The 22,864-nt window shown below is 41.8% G+C and overlaps 1 protein-coding gene across 2 annotated transcripts in view; it reads right to left on the bottom strand.

The window, feature by feature from the left end:
* Positions 1-22,864, bottom strand: part of PTPRB (protein tyrosine phosphatase receptor type B) — a 94,761-nt gene that overhangs the window by 24,121 nt on the left and 47,776 nt on the right. For both annotated transcript variants that reach the window (XM_087874098.1, XM_087874099.1), the window contains 10 exons: positions 22,423-22,686; positions 20,060-20,323; positions 17,220-17,483; positions 16,197-16,466; positions 14,031-14,294; positions 10,425-10,688; positions 9,042-9,323; positions 7,811-8,089; positions 6,481-6,630; positions 6,033-6,276 (listed from right to left, as the gene is read on the bottom strand). In XM_087874098.1, the coding sequence (XP_087730224.1) occupies positions 6,033-6,276; positions 6,481-6,630; positions 7,811-8,089; positions 9,042-9,323; positions 10,425-10,688; positions 14,031-14,294; positions 16,197-16,466; positions 17,220-17,483; positions 20,060-20,323; positions 22,423-22,686 (2,545 nt within the window). The remainder of the gene's footprint in view (positions 1-6,032; positions 6,277-6,480; positions 6,631-7,810; positions 8,090-9,041; positions 9,324-10,424; positions 10,689-14,030; positions 14,295-16,196; positions 16,467-17,219; positions 17,484-20,059; positions 20,324-22,422; positions 22,687-22,864) is intronic.

Here is a 22,864-nt window from a genome sequence, read left to right as displayed (position 1 = left end):
CATGGGACGTGAGTGCCAGATGGAGATCGACACGGGATCCCCCATCTCCATCATGTCGTGGGAGAACCTACAGAAAGCCATCCCCAGCGCACACAAGCAACAGCTCCAACCACAGCATTGTCGGCTAAAGGACTATCAAGGGAACCGAATCCCTGTCGAAGGAATAGGCGAGTTCCAAGTACGATACGGGGAGTTCAGCCAGAAACTGCCCCTCACCATTGTCAGCGGCAAGCTCCCGAGCCTCCTGGGCATGGACTGGTTTTGAGCCCTGGGCATGGGATTCACCGGAGTAAGGAACATCCAGAACACCCTGAAGGACGACCTGATGCAGGAGTTCCAGGACGTTTTCGACGAAAGACTTGGCAAGTATGTGGGGACCCCTATCTCGTTCAACCTCAACCCTAATATTGCCCAAATCTGATTGAAGCCTAGGAGGGGACCGTTCGCCCTGAAACTCAAAATAGACGTCAAGCTGGACAAATTAATTAAGCAAGGGGTGCTTGTGCCAGTCGACCACGCCAAATGGGAGACCCCAACTGTGACATCCGTGAAACCGGACGGGTCAGTGCACATATGCGCTGATTATAAGTGTACAATAAATAAGGCCCTTCAACAGAGCGCTTATCCGGTCCCAATTGTACACCATCTGCTTCATTCCCTAGGCCCCGGCAAGATTTTCGCTAAACTTGATCTTGCGCAGGCATATCAGCAGCTGCCGGTAGATGGTGCCACCGCGGAAGCACAGACTATCGTAACTCATAGAGGGGCCTTCAAATGTACCCACTTGCAGTTTGGAGTTAGCATAGCCCCCGGACTTTTTCAAAGCACCATGGAGCGGCTGCTGCAAGGGATCCCCGGGGTGGTTCCCTATTTCGATGACGTACTCATCACCACTGAAGATGAACAGCAGCTAGGGGGGAGGCTGAGAGAAGTCCTAGAGAAGTTCAGGAATGCTGGACTCAGGGTCAAATGCATGATCGCGGTTCCCTCAGTAGAATTCCTAGGGTACAGAGTAGACGGCACTGGCATACACAAGAAGCCTTCCCTGGACCCAGCAGTGTTGGCTAATTACCATCCAGTCTCCAACCTTCGCTTCGTTGCGAAGGTTGTTGAGAGTGTGGTAGCGCGACAGCTTCCTCAGTACTTATCTACTTATCTAGATCCGTTCCAGTCGGGCTTCAGGCCTGGATACAGCATGGAAACGGCATTGGTCGCATTGGTAGATGATCTCTGGAGGGCCTGGGACAGGGGTTGCTCCTCTGTCCTGGTCCTATTAGACCTCTCAGCAGCTTTTGATACCATCGACCATGGTATCATGCTGCACCGGTTGGAAGAGTTAGGGGTGGGGGGCGGTGTTTCTCCTTCTTTCTCTCTGATCGGTCGCAGTCTGTGTTGACAGGGGGGCAGAGGTCGACCCCGAGGCCCCTTGTATGTGGGGTGCCACAGGGGTCGGTTCTCTCACCCCTTCTGTTCAACATTTATGTGAAGCCGCTGGGCGAGATCATCCGTGGTTTTGGGGTGAAGTATCATCAGTATGCTGATGATACTCAGCTATACATCTCCACCCCGGACCACCCCAATGATGCCCTTAAAGTGATGTCCCAGTGCCTGGAGGCTGTACGGATCTGGATGGGGAGGAACAGACTCAGGCTCAACCCATCCAAGACCGAGTTGCTGTGGTTTCCGACGTCCCGATATAGTCAGTTGGTGCCATCACTGACTATTGGGGATGAGTCATTGCCCCCCACGGAGAGTGTTCGCAACTTAGGCGTCCTCTTGGACTCACGGCTGTCTTTAGAAGAACACTTGACGGCTGTGGCCGGGAGGTCTTTTTATCAGGTTCGCCTGATTCGCCAGTTGCGTCCCTTTCTGGATCGGGACTCATTAAATACGGTCACTCATGCCCTCGTCACTTCATGCCTGGACTACTGTAATGCTCTCTACATGGGGCTCCCCTTGAGGAGCACCTGGAGGCTCCAGCTGGTCCAGAATGCAGCCGCGCGGGTAGTTATGGGAGCAGCATGGCGCTCCCATGTGGCTCCCCTCCTGCGTGAGCTGCACTGGCTCCCTGTGGTCTTCCGGGTGCGCTTCAAGGTCTTAGTTACCACCTTTAGAGCGCTCCATGGCTTAGGACCGGGGTACTTACGAGACCGCCTTCTGCCACCAATAGCCTCTCACCGCCCAGTACGCTCCCATAGAGAGGAGCTTCTCAGGGTGCCATCAGCCAAACAGTGTTGACTGGCGGCCCCCAGGGGGAGAGCCTTTTCTGTGAGGGCACCCACCATCTGGAACGAGCTCCCCCCAGAGATACAGAAGATTCCGGATCTGCGCACTTTCCTCCGTGCCCTCAAAACATTCTTGTTTCAGCAGGCCGGCCTTGTCACTGCGTTATTTTATTTGCCAGCTGAACTCATCATTTCTGGACTGTCAGACTCTCCGTAGCTTGCCAACTTCTTATCAGTAAGCTACGTGTTTTCGTATCCACCCACATTCTTTCACATTCCTTCACTCCTTCTTCCCTTTGTTCTCTTGCCAGAGGTCCGGCTGGACCGGCAGGAGATCTCGCTTGCCAAAATGTAACAATTTATCTTTCTTAGTTAGTGAGGTGTTTTATTTTCTTTATAACAAATAAATGAGTTTTATTAGAAACTTTTCTTCGCGTTTCTTTTTCAGAATATTGCAAACAAGGAGGAGCCACGATTCATCTCCTCTAATTAAACCAGGGTAATTAGTCCCAGAGCCAAACATGGGATTAATAAATGCCCTGACAGGCCTGGCCTAACTTTCCCTTTATATGGCTTTTGATTTTATTTTAAACTGGGATGTCTTGAATTATCTAGGACCAGAGTGTTTAGTATATTTTAATTGGTTTTTTTTTTTAATTAACGTTTGTATTACATGTATTTTTATCATTCGCTGTTCACCGCCCTGAGTCCCTCAGGAATAGGGCGGTATATAAATTAAATAAATAAATAAATAAATAAATACACCCTACCGAGAGTAAAATCAGAGCGATCCAAGAGGCCCCCACCCCTAAAGACAAGGCGGAACTACAGGCATTCCTGGGACTGTTAAATTTCTACGCAATCTTCTTAAAGGACAAGGCAACAGTGGCTGAACCCCTGCACAGACTGTTAGCCAAGAAGTCCACCTGGAAATGGGGGAAGGCCGAGGACACTGCATTCGCAAACATTAAGAAATTGCTGTGAGCCGAGAGTTTCTTGATACAATACAACTCTACACTTCCCCTTGTTTTAGCTTGTGATGCGTCTCCGTTCGGCGTGGGAGCCATCCTGAGCCATAGACTCCCGAATGGCCTAGAGGCACCCATCGCCTATTACTCCCGAACTCTGTCAAGCGCCAAGAGAAATTACAGTCAGCTTGACAAGGAGGCCCTCGCTGCCGTCTCGGGAGTAAAAAAGTTCCACGAGTACCTATTTGGGAGGGACTTTGACCTGATCACCGACCATCGCCCGCTCCTGGGTCTCATCGCAGGAGACCAACCAACATCGGCAGCCCTATCGCCCAGGATTACACGCTGGGCCATTTTCCTCGCAGCATACTCTTATCGCCTGGTACATTGACCAGGGGTGGACATGGGCAACGCCGACGCACTCAGCCAATGCCCATTGCCAGACAAGCTGGAAGACCCCACACTCGGCATCCCCATTCTGCTGATAGATATCTTGGACTCGGGGCCCATTACATCAGCAGAAGTAGTGAGACCCTCAACCAAGGACCACGTGATCCGGACGGTTGCAAGTTGGGTGACGAGGGGGTGGCCGGAGAAGACTGGGGGCGGGGAATTTAAACAGTACGCGAGCAAACGGGACGAGCTAACCATGCAAAGGGGGTGTCTATTATGGGGCGATTGGGATATTGTTCCCTTGTGCCTAAGGGAAAAAGTCTTAACACTGTTGCATGAGGGGCACCCTGGGATTGTACGGATGAAGGTACTAGCCAGGAGCTACATCTGGTGGCCCAACATGGATGTAGACATTACCGAGTGAGTGGGGAGATGCCAGCCCTGCCAAGAGTCTAGGCCAGATCCACCGACAGCACTGGTGAGGGAGTGAGAAAGACCCAAGGGGCCCTGGTCCAGGATCCACAAAGATTTCGCTGGGCCGTTTCATGGACAGACCTTTATGGTCATAGTAGATGCATTCTCCAAGTGGCTGGAGATTAAGATTATGAGGGCCACTACCACCGACGCGGTCATCAGGGAACTGAGACAGTTGTTCGCCACACATGGGTTATCAGACATCCTAGTGTCAGATAACCGGCCCCAATTACGGCCATGCAATTCGAGGGGTACCTAGCAGAACTAGGGGTCACACACGTCCTCTCGGCCCCATTCCATCCGGCTAGTAATGGTCAGGCTGAGAGATTTGTAAGAATGGCCAAGGAGGCCCTCTCACGCCTAGGCCCCGGGGACTGGCAGGAAAGAATAGATCGATTTCTAACAGTCCAGCACTCCACACCTTGCACAGCTACAGGCCGAGCTGAGCTATTAATAGGAAGGAAGCTCCGAGGGGTACTGGATAGGCTAAATCCCAACTATTCCCCCAAGGTTTTCAAGGGGGGGAGAGAGGAAGCTCAGGGAGTTCACCATAGGGACTCCAGTCCATGCCAGGAACTACGGGAAGGGCCCACTCTGGGAAGCAGGAACAATCACAGAAATCACGGGGCCCAAATCATACAGAGTAGACATGGGGGATGGGAGAGTTTGGCGCAGGCACATAGATCAACTGAGAAGACAAATCGCCACAGACGCCGAGGAAAACTTCAACGAACCGCTCCCTGACTACCAGCCAGAACCACAAACTACGTCAAGCCCAAGTGCAGCGGAGGACTTAGCTGACGATCCTGGTGTCCGGAGCCGCCCCAGCGAAGAGAGTTCACAGGCCGGAGAAGTCACCGCCCACAAAGAGATCTCGGAGGTTCCATTGGCAGAGCAGGGAGAGACAGGGAGTCCCTCTGACCTGCTCGACGCCGCCCCTCCAACTGAACTGCGCAGGTCGACCAGGATACGTACAAGCCCTAGTCACCTGAGAGACTTTGTGTAAATAACACCTAAAGTGACTTCTGGGAGGAGAGGAGTGTTATGTAAATAGGTTTTCTTGGTGGGAAGTTTGAACTAACTGACCATCAGCTGATTGGCTGACCACCACAGCTGCAAGGTATATAAAGGGAGCTGTTTCCCCTGGTCAGTCGCTGGGTTCTCACCCTACAATAAAGACCTGTTGTCACTCACTGCCTGGCTTGCTGTGTCTTCATTCACCCAATTTAACACCCACACTCAGTCAAGAGTTAGGACATAAAACATCATTATGTTTCTTAATAAAACATGCCTACATCTTCAATTAAAACATGACCAACACCACTTAATGCACAATGTCTTTATGCAACTGATATACTTGCCTGAGTATTCTTTTGTTCTCAAATTCCTACAGGATAGAACTTTGGTTGGATAAAAACACTAACCATTTCTATTTTCTAGTTATAAATTATATAACTACAATTCCAAGAGTGGGTTCATATTGATCAAGATTGATTATCTCTAAGGCCAAGTGTAAAATATTATCACAGAAGGCTTTCATATACACATTTAATTAAGCACTCAATTTTTTTAAATACACTGCTCCTGTGCAGAACTAAGTCTGAACTCCTGAAGACCTTTCATATATAAATCTATTCTCAATTCCTAAAAGCTTTTCTTAACTTCACTGAACATATGTGAGATTACTGATGAATAAGTATGACATTTAGTTATTCTGAACACTGTTATATTGTTGATGGTGTTTAGTTACCTTCTTAGTTCACACTATTTCTTTGTTTAATAACTGCAAAATTCTCAAACATGATATAGCGTTGATTTAGCATTATCCATGTGACAAACCAAGGAAAAGCTATTATAAAAATAATATCATGTGGTGCAAGAGATTCTGTTTATTTACAGTGATGACAGTATGTCTACAAAACATAATGCAGATAAAACAACACTGTGACCTAATTACTACAATGATTCTTACCTATAGGCAGTCCTGGGCTTTAATGGTCCATCACAATATTTCTGCTGATTTGCATCACACTTTCCTCCCAGATTTTCCATTTCTGCTCCAAGCTTAATATCAAAACTCTTTGAAATGCTCTCTGGGCTTTCTGAACATTTACTTGCAAAGTAATCTGTCTGATAGATCTGGATGGAATTATTGTGTTTATATTCCAAGTAAGAGGGTAAAGGGTGAAATTCTTCTGGCTTCATTCTTTCACTGCCTAGAAAAGGATGGCGGTTGGGAGAGACAGAAAGAAAGAGGCTAAATGACTTCTAAAGAATAACTCTGGGATTTTGCTTTGGAATTTAAATAGTAGCTTAGATTTTAGTCACTCATGAAGTCATAATAATACTTTACCAATCAGTGGTAGAAGACGGTGTCAAAGGCAGTATATTAATGCAGGCTATTTTCTATGAAAACATACCATCAGTCTCTCTCACAACCACTGTAAAGTACTTCACAGCTCCATTGGTATCACTGAACCAGCTGCAATTGAAGGTGAAGTGGATAGTGGATTTGGTAATAATCGCATCCTTTTTATTCACTCGAATATATGCAGCTGGTTGAGGAGGGCCTAAATGGGAATGAGAGTGCTGTTACAAATGCCATCCACTGTATTGTGCCAAAATTACAAATGGAAATTAATTAATTAATTAATTAATTTTATAAGTTTCCATTTCATAAACTAATGTGTTTAGCCTATTACCTCATTCATTTGTTTTTATGTTAAGCCACATTAAATTGCATCTGTATATATATATATATATGTCTTGAATGCAATTTTTCGTACAAAATAACTATTGCTGAATACATTTTATCCTAAAGAAAAGTATCTATGAAACATTTATGTTTAGAAATGCTTTTTGTTATAATGAAATATATTTAGCAAAATATACTTTGGCACATATTTCAAGCTGAGAACGTCATTGCAAATTGGAAGAAGTGTAGTTAGAATAATTGCAATCCAGTTTGCATATTAGCTGAAGGGGTATAGAACCAGTGATGAAATGCTACCAGTTCACACCGGTTCAGGAAAACCGGTAGTGATAAAAACTACCGGTTCGGTTGAACCGGTAGTAAAAAAAAAGCTACCGGTTCAGTTGAACCGGTAGTAAAAAAAAAGCTACCGGTTCTTTTGAACCGGTATTTCTGACGATCAGCTGTGCCACGTGATTTAAAATTGCTAGAAAGCAGGAAATCCTGCTTTCTAGTGAATCTAAATTGTGCAGCACAGCTGATCCCCCCCCCACTGCTCTACTTGCCTTCCCAAGCCTCCTTTTGGTGTGTATTGTGCATGCGCGCGCAGTGTGCGTTTGGCAAACTGGTGGCAAACTGGTTTAGATTTCACCACTGCGTAGAACCCCTTCAAAATGAGAACCAAATGAAATCTTTAATATTCCTAGCTCAAATACAGACTTTACATACAGAGTCAGTTATTTGTGGCAGTATCTTCCATCCCACAAGTTTTCCCCCCTCTAAAACAAATATAATGGCTTTTACTTGGCCATTATGATATTTGCTCTGTTAGTTCCAAAAGCATATCAGATTAGTTGTTTTAAAAAGTAACAATAAGAAATTCATCCATTTACTTTAAAAATTAGAAAAACCCCTGCAAAAATGCATCTAAGACAGCAAAGCAATACATTTTGGCATTCATTTCAAGTTGTTTATCACACACTGGAGGCCTTCCTGCCCCACCCCTGCTATAGTTTCTCCTTCATTAAGCTTTGTGTGTGCATTCAGAAGTGACTTACGATCTATCATAGTGATGCTATTGTCTGTTACCATCTCACTGGTCATGTCAGCTGATTGCACTTTGATAGACACTGAGTATTTTGTGTAGGGAACAAGGGTCATAATATTGTATACAGATCTTTCTTTCTCTATGATCCTAGAGAATTCTATCTCCTCTGTGTCCATTTTCTTGCATTCAATGCTATATCCATCAAAGTCAGAGTCAGGAGGGATCCAGGAGCATGCAATGGCAGTTGAATTCTGTGGCCGACAATGTAAATTTTGTATTTTCTCGGGCCCTTTGAAAAGAAGAAGAAACAAAATCAAGATTATGCATTTATATTTGTACTTACATCAAGTACTGGTCTTATCAAAGAGATTTATTGATTTAGGGTATGGCACTATCAAAGAAAATGAGGTTGCCGCAATTTTAACATTGGAGGAATAGCAAATTCTAGATTATTAATTCATTATTGCTAAGTTTCCAGACTTAACCATAATTTAAATAAATTGTTTAAATTCCAGTAACTTAAGTGTACTTAAGTTTACAGGAAATGTACAATAAATGTCCTAAAACGTAGTTTGCACTGAGTTGAGATTTACAATATCCGCATATGCCATATTGATTTATTTAAAAACTTCACTCCAAAGGGTCTTGATGATTTAACACATTGATGGATGCCTTCTGTGGGGGTTGGGAACCTGAACTTCTGAAGAGTTACTGCTACTAAGAGAAGGGGAAGTTTCCCACTGGTGGGAACTCCCACCTTGCCCAATTCCCAGGATTGTTTTTTTCAGACGCTTTCCCCTTTGCCACTAAAAACAAATACAGCAAGGGGAGAGCAAGAACAGGAGCTGGATGCTGTCTTCCTTTGGCCAGCTGGAAAAATGATCACTGGAAAATTGAGGCGGGGGGTGGGGGGGAGAGAGGACACCTACCCAGCATCACAAAATTGCTGAAAAGGATAAGAGGAAAGGAGAATCACCAGAAGAGAAGTGAAAGATTCACAAGAAAGGACAAGGTCTTGGGAAAGAAGGTATTTTTTTCATTAGTCCTTCTAGCTGAGGGTAATGATGCAAGAAGAAAAATTAAAATCCAGGAAATCAGCAGCATGGTGACGGCATTACCAAAAGGTTTTGAATCTGCAACAATAGTTTATGCTTCTTTTTGATATAAAGTAATCTTTGAATCTATCAAGCTTTCTTAGCAGTGCCCTGATTCAATTCAAAAAAGATCTTGCCAGTTCTTACTTGTCCTCACAGTTCCAAGAAGGGGTTTACTGTAGGTCTTCCGAACTGGACCACTAATCGTCTTGATACTGAAGCGATAGAGCCTCCCTGGGTGGAGGCCATTCAGGATGCGGCCTTTTGATTTGCTGCTAATGTAAGGATTGAAGACTGTGAGTGCATCTTTTGGGGTCCACTGCAACTCAAAATCATCATAGTCTGTCCAATCAGGAGGGCCCAGCCATGCGATGGACAAAGAGGTGTTGGTCACATCAGCAAATGACACAGTACTGGGAGGGATTGGCACTTAAGATAGAAAAACAAAAAAAACACAATCATATTTCACTTGAGTAGGTAGTACACTTAAGACCATAATTCTAGAACAGGAGTCTCCAAACTTGGCTACTTTAAGACTTGTGGACTTCAACTCCTAGAAATCCTCCCATGCTGAGGAATTCTGGGAGTTGAAGTCCTCAAATCTTAAAGTAACCAAGTTTGGAGACCCCTGTTCTAGAAATTTGACTGAAAGAAACCCATTAATAGAATTCTATTTAGGAAATAACAAATCACAAAGTTTAAATTAAAATGAATCAGAGAAAACAAGCAGAGAATCCCTTTTTGAATTCTTTTTAGTTCCTTAATAATATTGTAAATTATGTAACTGGAAATGGAGGCGGGAATGAGAATGGAACAGCCACCAACATGCAAAGGCACTGTCCAATTTTGTCTGGACTTTTTTTTCTATCTGCAGCCCCTTCAGACATGGTCTTTCTTTTCTTCCTGCCATACCAAATTTGACATGATTCTTTATAGTTATCAAGGAGTCACCTACTGAAAAATAGGCTGATAGTATCCTGAATCTCTTTACAAAATGTTCTTCCAACAATTATTGAGGTATAGTTTCAAAGCTGAAACATGTAATCAGATTTTATCTATTTCGCTTTCACTTTCAATACTAAATATTAGTATTTTGCTTTTTAATATCACAATATTGGATTCTCAGCATGCTGATTTCCAATTCCTTTTATTTTTGTGTGGAATTTCAGATTACAGACATCTGTTTATCTGAACTGGTGAAATGAATTATATCCATTTTATTAGAGCTATCTTTCAGTTCCCTATGCATTTGAACCAGACATGGATCGCTGTGAAAACATCAATGAAACTTGTATTAATTTGTTTTAAAATCATATATGCTTGTTCAAAGCTATACTTATGATCTGGCAATCCATATATTATTTACTTGGAGGAAAGCCAATAAAACATTCTTCTGAGGAAAAAGATGGTTAGAATTGGATTATAAAGCACTTGTAAAAACATTTTCATGGTGCAGACATTAAGAAACAAAGACTACATGCTGAATTTGATTATATGTCTCCAATAAAGAAAGACAGGATTGTTATTTACCTGTTCGTCCGTCTGTATTAGCTGAATTAAAAAGCTCACCACTATAGGTAACCACGACAAGAGTATATTTTCTACCAGGAACTAAACCCTGGAAATGCCACTCTGTCAGATCTTTTCCACGCTGTGCTTCCTTCTGTGTGCCATTTGTGTTATAAAGATGTAATTCATAATAATCAACATCTCCTGGTGCTGGGTTCCAAGTAAACCATAGGCCGTTAGTCATATTCCTATTGCATCCTTTGAGATTGCTAACTGGAGCTGGGTCTAAACAGAAGACAACAGAGAACGCTCAACATTTATACTAGCCACTAATTTGTACTTCTGTATATCAAATAAATAAAAGTAACCTGGTTCTAAATGTTAATAAAACAAAGGAGATCATTGTAGATTTTAGAAAGAGCCAGCATAGTCATACTCCACTCAGTATCAAGGATGCAGCTGTAGAGGTGGTCAACAGTATTAAGTATATGGGAGTGCAGATAATTAACAATCTCAACTGGTTTCTCCACACGTCATCCTTAGTGAAGCATGCAAACCAGCATCTGCATTTCCTGCATCAGATGAGGACAGCACATCTTTCTCCTTCTGTCCTGGCCACTTTTTACAGAGGCATAATTGAGAGTGTTTTAACAAACTGCATCACTATTTGATTTGGTGGTAGCAGTGCCTCAGATAGAAGATCCATACAGAGAGTGGTAAGGACAGCCAAGAAGATTATAGGACGCTCGCTTCCTGTCATTCAGGATACTGCTTATAAGCGCTATATGTTTAGAGCTCAAAGCATTGTTAGAGATCCCACATACTCACTTTACAGTCTGTTTCTGTTGCTCCCCTCTGGAAGAAAGTTTCTAGCAGGGCTACCAGATTCTGTAACAGCTTTGTTCCCTATGCCATTCGTCTAGTACACTCGCAAGATTTGTTTTTCTCATCATGTACAGGTACATGTCCGGACCAGGAGTGGCCTCTACTTACATTTACTACTGGTTTGCTCGCGTGCACGTGCACTCTTCTGCACATGCGCAGATCACCGGTGATGATGTCGTGGTGGGTGGGTAGAGCTTCCCGCTGGTTTTACTACCAGTTCTATAGAACTGGACCAAACCAGGGGCAACCCACCACTGGTCGAGACTAGACTGTGTTGTTTCTTTGTGTCATATAATATATGTGGGTATATGCATACTTTTGTATTTATTTTTATTTATTTATTTTCTCATGTTTATGTAGTATACAGGTGAAACTCGAAAAATTAGAATATAGTGCAAAAGTTCATTTATTTCAGTAATGCAACTTAAAAGGTGAAACTAATATATGAGATAGACTCATTACATGCAAAGCGAGATAGTTCAAGCCTTGATTTGTCATACTTTTGATGATTATGGCTTACAGCTCATGAAAACCCGAAATTCACAATATCAGAAAATTAGAATATTACATGAAATCAATAAAACAAGGATTGTACATAGAACAACATCGGACCTCTGAAAAGTATAAGCATGCATATGTACTCAGTACTTGGTTTGGGCCCCTTTTGCATCAATTTCTGCCTCAATGCGGCGTGGCATGGATGCTATCAGCCTGTGGCACTGCTGAGGTGTTATGGAAGGCCAGGATGCTTCAATAGCGGCCTTCAGCTCTTCTGCATTGTTCGGTCTCATGTCTCTCATCTTTCTCTTGGCAATGCCCCATAGATTCTCTATGGGGTTCAGGTCAGGCGAGTTTGCTGGCCAATCAAGCACAGTAATCCCATGGTCATTGAACCAGGTTTTGATACTTTTGGCAGTGTGGGCAGGTGCCAAGTCCTGCTGGAAAATGAAGTCAGCATCCCCATTAAGCTCGTCTGCGGAAGGAAGCATGAAGTGCTCCAAAATCTTCTGGTAGACAGCTGCGTTGACCCTGGACTTAATGAAGCACAGTGGACCAACACCATCTAAACCAACACAGACTGTGGAAACTTCACACTGGACTTCAAGCATCTTGTAGTGTGTGCCTCTCCATTCTTCCTCCAGACTCTGGGTCCTTGGTTTCCAAATGAGATGCAAAAGCTGCTCTCGTCAGAAAAGAGGACTTTGGACCATTGAGCAAGACCAGTTCTTTTTTTCTTTAGCCCAGGTAAGACGCTTCTGACGTTGTTTGTTGTTCAGGAGCGGCTTGACAAGAGGAATGCGACATTTGAAGCCCATGTTCAGGATCCGTCTGTGTGTGGTGGCTCTTGATGCACTGACTCCAGCCTCAGTCCACTCCTTGTGAAAGTCCCCAACACTTTTGAATGGCCTTTTCCTGACAATCCTCTCCAGGCTGCGGTCATTCCTGCTGCTTGTGCACCTTTTTCTTCCACATTTTTCCCTTCCACATAACTTTCTATTAATGTGCTTTGATACAGCACTTTGGGAACATCCAACTTCTTTTGCAATTACCTTTTGAGGCTTTCCCTCCTTATGGAGGGTGTCAATGATGGTTTTCTGCACAACTGTCAGGTCAGCAGTCCTTCCCATGATTGTGATTCTTACTGAACCAGACTGAGAGACCATTTAAAGGCTCAGGAACTCTTTGCAGGTGTTATGGATTAATTAACTGATTAGAGTGGGACACTTTGAGCCTAGAATATTGAACCTTTTCACAATATTCTAATTTTCTGAGATTGTGAATTTGGGGTTTTCATGAGCTGTAAGCCATAATCATCAAAAGTATGACAAATCAAGGCTTGAACTATCTCACCCTTGCATGTAATGAGTTTATCTCATATATTAGTTTCATCTTTTAAGTTGCATTACTGAAATAAATGAACTTTTGCATGATATTCTAATTTTTCGAGTTTCACCTGTATATTGGAGGTGGTGATCCTTTGAGAACTGTATGCAATGAAATTTTATTTTAATGTATGCCAATTAGTATTAATTCAAAGGGACAATAAAGTTATTTTAAGTCTAAGTCTAAATATAAACATCTTTTTACTTCTCATTGGCTGCCTTAAAGAGGCTCAAAATTTAACACCAAGTAGAATCTTCTGGATTATCCTACTGGATTGTCACACAAATTTGTGATATAGGAAGACATTTTAATCTAAGATCGGGGACTTTTGCTCATTTTGATGATCTGATGACAAAAATGTCTTCATAAGTTTTGTTTCTGTTTTAATTAATTTTGGATTGTAGATTTTGACTGGGAAAGGTAAGTTATGCTTTATTGCAACAAGCTAATATTCAGTTATGTTTTATAAACCATGCTAGTTTAAATTAACTACTGTTAATTTAATTATACATGATAAAGAAAACTTTGATTCATCAAAAGTAAAGTGTAAAGTTTCCAAACAAATTTTAGATGGGCAGTAAAAAGAAACATGAGAAAGGCTATAATGAGATATAAACTAGAAATGAGGGAGCCTAAGTAGAGCCTAGGTTTGTTTATACCTCACTAAACTATAGTTTAACTATAATATCTGAACTTTCCCATTGTCTGTAAAGTTGTAATGCAGGTAGGAAGAACTACAGCAACTGTGATATTGTTTACTAGCAGGTCTATAAATAATAGCTTTTCACATTTCAACTAACCCACTGATGATTTCAGAATCCATTTTTCTGTAGATGGATTAGCTCATGGAAGGTTTACCTGTTCTTGCAAAAATGAACGCTTCTTTGGTAAGCTTGCCACTGTGAGTAACAATCACAATTTTGTACAGTCTGCCTTGCACCAAATTCTGGAAGGAATACTTTTGGAGATTCTGGTTTCCTGAATTTCTGTCCTGAAGAGACGTGTCTGGATTATACAAAAAAATATCATATTTATCAAATTCTCCCAGAGAAGTAGTCCAGTTGAATGACAAGCGTCCAGTGGTGCGTTCTGTAACTTTCAGATTTGTGACAGCTGCAGGAGCTGAAATCAGAAAAGAGAGTGACCTTTGAATAATCTAAAAAACTGTATCGACACATTAAATATCCATGTGTTGCCTTTTATAAAATTAGCTGGAAATAAATGCCATTATAACCTGATCAATTCCTGGCTATTACAAACTAAAAAAAATTAATCATAAAATTTGCATAATCATGCATAAACTAGAAAATAGTCCCCAGATGTATTTATTTATATATTATTCATCATAGTAATCCTTGAGCCATAATCAAAGTGGTTTGTAAAACCTAAAAGGAACAGTTGGTATAGTATCCTCGACTGTTAGAGGATAATATTTGTAGTTCATGGTTGAAATGAGGAGTCCTTGGTGCTTGGTTGTTTTCTTGTAGACGTTTTGTTACCAAAACTAGATAATACCTGCACTGATAACGTTACCTAGTTTGGGTAATGAAACATCTGCAAGAAAATAATCAGGGCCAGAGAGCACAAAGGACCTCACAATTAAAAATCAATGGGTTTTCTATCTGCAATTTCAACACATACATGCTTAAGTCATTTTTTTTATACGACGGTCCCAAGAATGTTATGTTAAAGAATGTTACATTCTTTAACATAAAAAAAGTGTTCAAAGTGAGTATAGGCTTTGTCTAATGCAGCTTCTTATATGTGGACAGGTAAGTCTTTATATATAAGATGGACCTAATTTTGCATATGCCATCATTTATTTCCTGAACATTCAGCTGTTCGTAAAATTAAAACGGCTGATTCATTTTCGTGAAATTTGATGGATGTGAAGTTAAAACATTAAAGTAGTGTGGACTCTTTTAGGTTGGCTTTGATATGGCAGTTTAGAAACATAGGCATTTTTAAATTATTGAAGCCCTTTCTTTTTAAGAGGAAATGAATTTCCTTTTTCTTTTGTCATTGAAAGTTGACACATCATGGTTATATGTGCATATTTCTGGGTCATAGTTATAATGTCTGTCAGTGAAGAAGAAAAAGGTCCATTCCAGTGATAGTGGATTCCTATTATAGCCAGAATTCATCTACAAAAGTGATTGGTCCCTAAGAGAAATGCTGGCTGTAGTTCTCTAATACATATTTCCAACTAAATTAAAAATACAACTATCATACCTACACTCAAAATACTGTATAAGTTGGCAATAGGATAGGAGACCCAACTACAAGAAAGAGTAGAGCAAGGACAATGGCTGCCATTTAAAAAAACCAGCCAAGCCAAGCCAAGCTAAACTAATGCATATATGTGTGCATGTAAGGGACAGAGAAATAAGATAATACAATACGTTGGGACATTTAACTGTTACTTACTATGTAATGATGCTGGGCTTTTTCTCCTGGAAGAGCTAATTATTGAGATTGATATATAAGGAGTACACTATAAAAATAGTAGTGTACCCAACCAATAAGAAAGCCAGCAAAGAAAAAAAAAGACCTATCTATGTTCCAAATTAAAGGAAAAATTTCCAGGGATTTGATATATATATATAAATTTTATGTCCCTGGAAAAATTCAAATCCCACTTGTAGTAGAATATATTTAACATTTTGAATTCAAAGTACTTCTAACTTGAAATATTCACACATCTTTAGTTTATATGGAGGCTTCTCATAATCAAGAAAAATAAACCAGGGTAAACCTGTTATGGATATTTACCAGCATTTATAGACCACTCAAAATTAACTGAAATCTCATATGAGAAATTATTTGGACAGTTGAAATACTGGCAGATTTGTTGGCATATTTTATTTATATATTGCTTCCATAGCTGAGAGATTAGCTAAAATAATAAAAATTCAATTAGCAAAGAACTATACAAATATTCATGATGCAATCTAAATTTAATTAAAGTTCAACAGATCTTCGGCAACAGATTGTTGTTATTTCCTAGGAGAAGTGTTGAAGTACCTGTTTGGCCTTCAGTTTCTGCCCGGCTGCTGAAGAGATCACCGCTGACAGTGAACATCTGTATTCTATATTTTTTGCCTGGTGTTAAATCTTCAAATTTATGCTGTTTAGCAGTGGCTGGTTCTGATTTATTGTGTAGAAGGACACCATGCTCAGTCAACAGGAGGATGTCATAACGTTCAGATACCCCAGGAGCACCATTCCATGTCACCATCAATGAATAACTGCTATATTCATTGTCTGCTTGCAGTTGCTGAACAGGAGCAGGAACTAGAAATAATTGTTTAATGGTAATATTTCAAATGAGTTTTTTCCATACAGCTTTTCCATACAATTGAAAATTCCAAGATCAATTTTTGGTAATTTTTGACTGTATTTACAATCATTGATGTTTGCTATTGAACTGCTATTGAGCCGCCACAAAATGGCTATTCAGGGGAGGTGAGAACAAAACAATGGGATGTAAAATGAAGAGAATTGGATAAGTCATATCTAGTAAAACTCTTAGGTAAGTTGTTGCCCCTGTGTTCTGGTGCCAAGAAAAACAACATCTCTCTGCAGCAGACATATTAATCAGAATTTCAAGTACTTTTATCATAGCTGTTTTATATATTTATACCTTCCCTCTCTCCTATTCTTTTCTAGCTTCAAATATATATGAGATTCTCTTTATGCAGATTTTTAAAAAGCTACTTATGATATTGATTATTGTGACTGAGCAATGCTCTTTTATTATCTTGTTCATTTTACTCAATTTTCAATTGTTACAGGTAGTCCTTGATTTACTGCCACAGTTGAGACAGGAATTTTGATCATTGAGGAAACGGTCGTTACCTCAGATGCCTATATGACCACTTCGCTATATGACTGCAATCTTGGCACTGCCAGTTATAATCATTAAGCAAACACATAGGTCACTGAATGGATGGAGCGAAAGAGGTGCCTGCCAAAGAAGGGCAGACATGTACAGACATATGAAGATTTCTTAACTGTTTGCCCCAATGGTTTCAGGAAGGAACTTACTTGTTCGCCCAACAGCAGTTGAATTGTTATGCAGGAAACCGCTCTTAGTCTGTACGACAACCATGTACTGCTCCCCGGCTTCTAATTTGTTAAAAGTGTGCTCATATACATGTTTGGAAACCGTCTGGACACCAAGGGGATGGTTCTGATGAAGTATTGTGACAGTATAAGAATCAACATCTCCTCCTCCAGGGGTCCAATTCACTTTCAAACTGTTCATCATTCTGGCAGGTGAAATATGAATATTTTTAACTGCACTTGGAACTAAAGAGACAAAAAGGCAAGATGGATAAGAAAGTTACTTTATGTTTCCTTAATATAGCATATATTTTCAAAATTGCAGAAAACATGAAAGAAAGGTAATTGGACCAGACAATAAAGTTGTCTCTTTTATAATTTTGTAAACAAACATTAAGAGAGGTTATAATGAAGGCAAGTGGGAACCCAAAGAGTTTGGAGAAAAAATGCAGGTGCTTGAATGTGAAATTTACAGAAAGTAAATTGATGAGCAAATGCGAAGAATAAATACTCAAAATCTGGATTCTGAACAGGCTGGCAAATTAAACTTGTAGATGTGATGGAAATGGGATGGGAAGGATGCTGTGTTCAGTGCTGTGAACTTTAAATCCTGCCGCTCCAAATACAATTCAGTGTTAAGAGTGTACTTTCATTTTTAGGTTCTACTAGACAGCCTGTGTGACCTGTTGGATCATTGTTTCTGAGATAGTTCCTTACCCAATTCCTTAATGCTTTTTACGAAGGCAGAGCTTCTAAAGTACTACCACATTCCCCGAAAATAAGACCCTGTCTTATATTTTTTTGATCTCCCATTTTCCCCTCTCTCCCCCCTCTCTCTGTCTCTCTCTCCCCCTCTCTATCTGTATCTCTCCCCCTATCTTCCCCTCTGTCTCCCCCTCTCTCTGTATCTCTATGTCTCTCTCTCTCCCCTCTCTGTGTCTCTCTGTCTCTTTCTCCCCCTCTTCCCCCTCTCTCTGTGTCTCTCTCTATGCCTCTCTCTCCCCCTCTCCCTCTCCCCCTCTCTGTGTCTCTCTCCCCCTCTCTCTGTATCTCTCTCTGTGTCTCTCAATGTCTCTTTCCTCTCTCCCCCTCCTCTGTATCTCTCTCTGTGTCTCTCTACATCTCTCTCTCCACCTCTCTGCTTCTCCGCTTTCTCTCTCTCTCCCCCTGTGTCTCTCTCCCTCTCTTTCCCTCTCTCTCTCACCCTCTTTCTGTGTCTCTCTCTATGTCTCTCTCCCCCTCTCTCTGTCTCTCTTTCCTCTCTCCCTCTCCTCTGTATCTCTCTCTGTTCTCTCTCCATCTCTCTTTCCATCTCTCTGCTTCTCCCCTTTCTCTCTCTCTCCCCTCCTCTCTGTGTCTCTCACCCCCTCTCCCTCTCTCTCCCCCTCTTTCTGTGTCTCTATGTCTCTCTCTCCTCTTCTATCTCCCCCCTCTCTGTGTCTCTCTAAGTCTCTCTCTTTCTCCACCTCTCTCACTCCCCCTCTCTGTGTGTGTTTTTCTATGTCTCTCTCTCTCTCTCTCCCCTTCTATCGCCCCCTCTGTCTATTTCTCTCTGTGTGTCTCTCTATTTCTCTCTCTCCTTCTCTCTCTCCCCCTCTCGCTTTCTGTGTGTGTGTGTGTGTGTGTGTGTTTGTGTATATCTCTGTCTCTGTCTCTGTCTCTGTGTCTCTCTGTTTTTGTCTGTGTCTCTTCTTTCTCTCTCAGAAAGCCAAGGCTGGGCCAACCCAGAGAGCTCTCTTTGGGGCTCTTCGCTACTCCTTTTCTTTCTTCTTGGCAACTTTTTGGAAATCCGGTCTGGCTGAGGAATGAGCGCGAGCTGCGGTGGAGGCTTCCCTTCAGGCAACCCTCCTCCTCCTCTTCCCCCTCCTTCTCCTCTTGTGACCCCCTGGCCAGCTGTGGCGGGACTGGAAGGGTGCGCATGAGTGGGGAGACCCTCCTCAAGCAAGCTGCTGGGCTCGGCCAAAGCACAGCAAAGGCATGCACGGGGCAAGCACCCGCTTGCTTCAGGAGGGTCTCCCTGCTCCCTGCCACAGCTGGCCAGGGGGTCATGAGAGGAGGAGGAGGGGGGTTGTCTGAATTGAAGCCTCTGCCATGGCTCATGCTCGTTCCTCAGCCAGACCGGATTTCCAAAAAGTTGCCAAGAAGAAAGAAAAGGAGTTGTGAAGAGCCCCAAGGAGAGAGAGAGAAGAGACACAGACATAGAGACACAGAGAGCAAGAGAGCAAGAGATACAGAGATACACACACACACACACACACAAACACACACACACACACAGATGCAGAGAGAGGGGGAGACTGGCTGATGGGCTAGGGTTAGGGTTAGGGTTAGGATCCCCCATGCAAGTTTTAAAGCTGCGGCTGGTGCTGCTGGCCTGTCCCCCTTTCTGTCATCCCCTCCTCCCAGATCCCATTTCCATCCCGCCAGCCCTCATGTTAGCAAGGCCGGTGTTGGCCATGGTCGGGTTGGGCCAGTGTCTCGGGGTGGAGAGCAGGTTGCGTGTCTCCCCAAGTGACCGAGGCATGTCCAGCACCAACAAGGGCCAGAAGAAGCCCAAGCAAGAGTGAGGCACCAGAGAATCAGGTGGAACCCTGCTGCCACCCTTATCTTCTCAGGCCAGGTGAGGAGTGACTGGGAAGGGAGGGTGAGGGGCAGGGCCAGCCAGTGGTGGGATCACCTGACAGGGAGCCACAGCAGAGGGCCCAAGAGCCACATGTGGCTCTGGAGCCATGGGTTGCCGACACCCATGCTACATCATACTGCACGCATTCAGCACCCAACAGAGGCAAGTTCAGAAGTCTTTTGATATATTTTTTCCTAACCTGTCAATCCTTCTATGAAAGTAGAACGCTGTGCTTCACCACTTATTGTCATGACAACAATGTTGTAAAGGCGTCCTGGAGTGAGGGATGTAAACTTGAATGATTCAACAGTATTTTCAAGGTGATGAGATGGAAAAACTTTCATGTCATTGAACAGAAGCTGGATCTCATACTGATCAACATCTCCATCAGCTTTGGACCAAGTAATATATAAATCTTCAGTGGTTCTGTCACTAAGAGTCAACTCTTTTACTGATTCTGGAACTGAAGAATGAGGGAAAGGACAGTGTCAGGTAATACATACACATACACATACACACAAACACAACCAGTCTTAAATAGCAGTTTACTCATTTCAATCAGCTTTTAAATAAGACCACAACTATTATTAGCCATCAAGAACTTATTATAAAAAAAACCCTATAATTAGCCTACTGGGTGATACTTAAGGATCTTTTTACTGAACTGAACTAAAAGCCTAAGAGCATTAAACAGAAAGAAGAAGAAACCTCTTGCAAAGGGGAGGATTCAGGAGTGAAATGCTACTGGTTCGCTCCGGTTCGGGCAAACCGGTAGTAAAAAAAATACCGGTTCATCCGAACTGGTATTTCCGATGATCAGCTGTGCCACGTGGTTTACCTTCGCTAGAAAGCAGGAAATTTCCCCCCTTCGCTGTTCTACTTACCTAGTAAAGTCTTTTTCTGCCCAAAGCGCGCGTTTGGTGCACACTGTGCATGCGCAGGCAATGAATCAGTGGCGATCCAAGGAGGATTTCATCACTAGGAGGACTGCCATTTCTTTAGCCACGATTAATGTGATTGGTACAGAAAAGGGCCCATCTTCACCAATCTATTCATTTACCTATGGAGAGCTACATATACTCTTGTTCCCTATGATAACTGGGCTAATACAGGTAGTCCTAGACTTTGTTTAGTGACATTCAAAGTTACAAGGGCATTGAAAAAGTGACATATAACCATTTTCACACTTACGACCATTGCAGCATTTCCATGGTTACGTGATCAAAATTCAGATGCTTGGCACGGATTCATATTTATGTCGGTTGCAAGCTAAGTCAATGGGGAAGCCAGAGTCACTTAAGAGTTGTGTTACTAACTGCAGTGATTCACTTAACAACTGTGCCAAGAAAGGTCGTAAAATCAGGCAAAACTCACTTAACAAGTGTCTCACTTAGCAACTGAAATTGTGGGCTCAATTGTGATCATAAGTTGAGGACTACCTGTGCATACATTCAGAAATGATTTCAATCATTTTGAAATACATATATTTTTGAGTGTGCATGAATTTTAATTACTTGCATTGTACCTTAATAGAAATATTTAACTAACCTAAACCAATTGATATGTCTTTTATAACACAATAGTGTTTTTTGACAAGGCATTCATATATGAGATGATATAATCTAGATTCCTTTATTTAGGGAAAATGTTGAACATATCTTTTAAAAACATTAAAAGATTCTACATACTCTTTCTGAGAAATGAGGTTAAGCACTATTCTGTTTCCTCAAAAATAAGGCATCCCCTGATAATAAGCCCAATCAGGCTTTTGAGCGCATGGCAATAAGGCCAGGCGCTTATTTCAGGGTTCAAAAAAATATAAGACAGGGTCTTAATTTCAGGGAAACATGGTAGCATGCTATGACTCAATTTGTTTCTTAAGAATGTGTAGAGATATTTTTACAGAAAATGCTGTAGGATGGGAGAGAATATTACCTCTTTCTTTCCAGAACTTATTTATCACAAATGTACATAGGCATGCATGCACACACACATATCTTATGTTTAATTTGGGCGTATTTTTCACTGAACACAGCCTTACTAAATCTAGAGTAAGATTTCTATAAGTATCCAGAACTATCTTTCCAAACTGGATGCCACCTCTATGTCCTAGAATTGATAGATACAGCAGCTTGGGAAAGCCTGATCCAGGACATTCTTGAAACGAAGAATGTTACTCACTGGGCAAAATAGTGTTTCTTCAGGAGACTGAAAGTTAATACTTATTTTCCTAGTTGCTAAAGCCATACAACCGTTCATCTTGGAAGTAAAGACATTGCAAAGGTCAAACAGATGAGTTCAACCACATGAGTTTACTGTGATAAGTTCCAGAGTGGCATCACTTTGATTCTAGAACCTGTTTTAATTTATTAGCTCCAGGCTATGATCATAGAATTATAAGACAGGCACTTGAATTATGGTATTGATCTTTCTTTACATAGGAAAACAGTCCTTAATAATCAGTCCAATTAATAAGATCCTCAGTTCAGATGTGTAATATTTAAATTGCAGTTTTAATTTTAAAGTATAACATATTTGCATTATCCTTGAACATTCACTTACCTGTCCTTCCGTTGGCCCTTTCACTGGTTTCGTATTTTCCACTCCTTGTGCAAACAGTTACACTGTAAAGCCTTCCTGGAATCAGGTTAGTGAATACACATTCGTTGACATCCTTGGGGACAGTTTTCGTTTGAATGAAATCATTGTTGTGCTTGATGATCACTTCATAACTGTCGTAATCTCCAGTGGCATGTAGCCAGGATACCTTTAAATAGTCACTTCTTGCAGAATTGCTCACCGTGAGTCCCTGGACATTTGAAGGAACTGAAAAGATAAAACATATTTCAGTGTGCCGTTATATCTGATACAGTAAATGTCAACACACACTCAAAATAATTTGAGAAAGGAATTGGTATAGGTCAATTCTAAAGAAAGGATAAGCATTCTGACCTATCATATATGGTAAAATTTATCCTGATAGACATAGTCTTGTGCTATGTAG

The sequence above is a fragment of the Pantherophis guttatus genome, chromosome 7 (genome assembly GCF_059756535.1).
Source record: "Pantherophis guttatus breed Tessera chromosome 7, ASM5975653v1, whole genome shotgun sequence".
In the NCBI taxonomy this organism is placed as follows: Eukaryota; Metazoa; Chordata; class Lepidosauria; order Squamata; family Colubridae; genus Pantherophis; species Pantherophis guttatus.
Note: the sequence above shows the minus strand (reverse complement) of the source record. Positions and strands in the feature narration are given on the sequence as shown.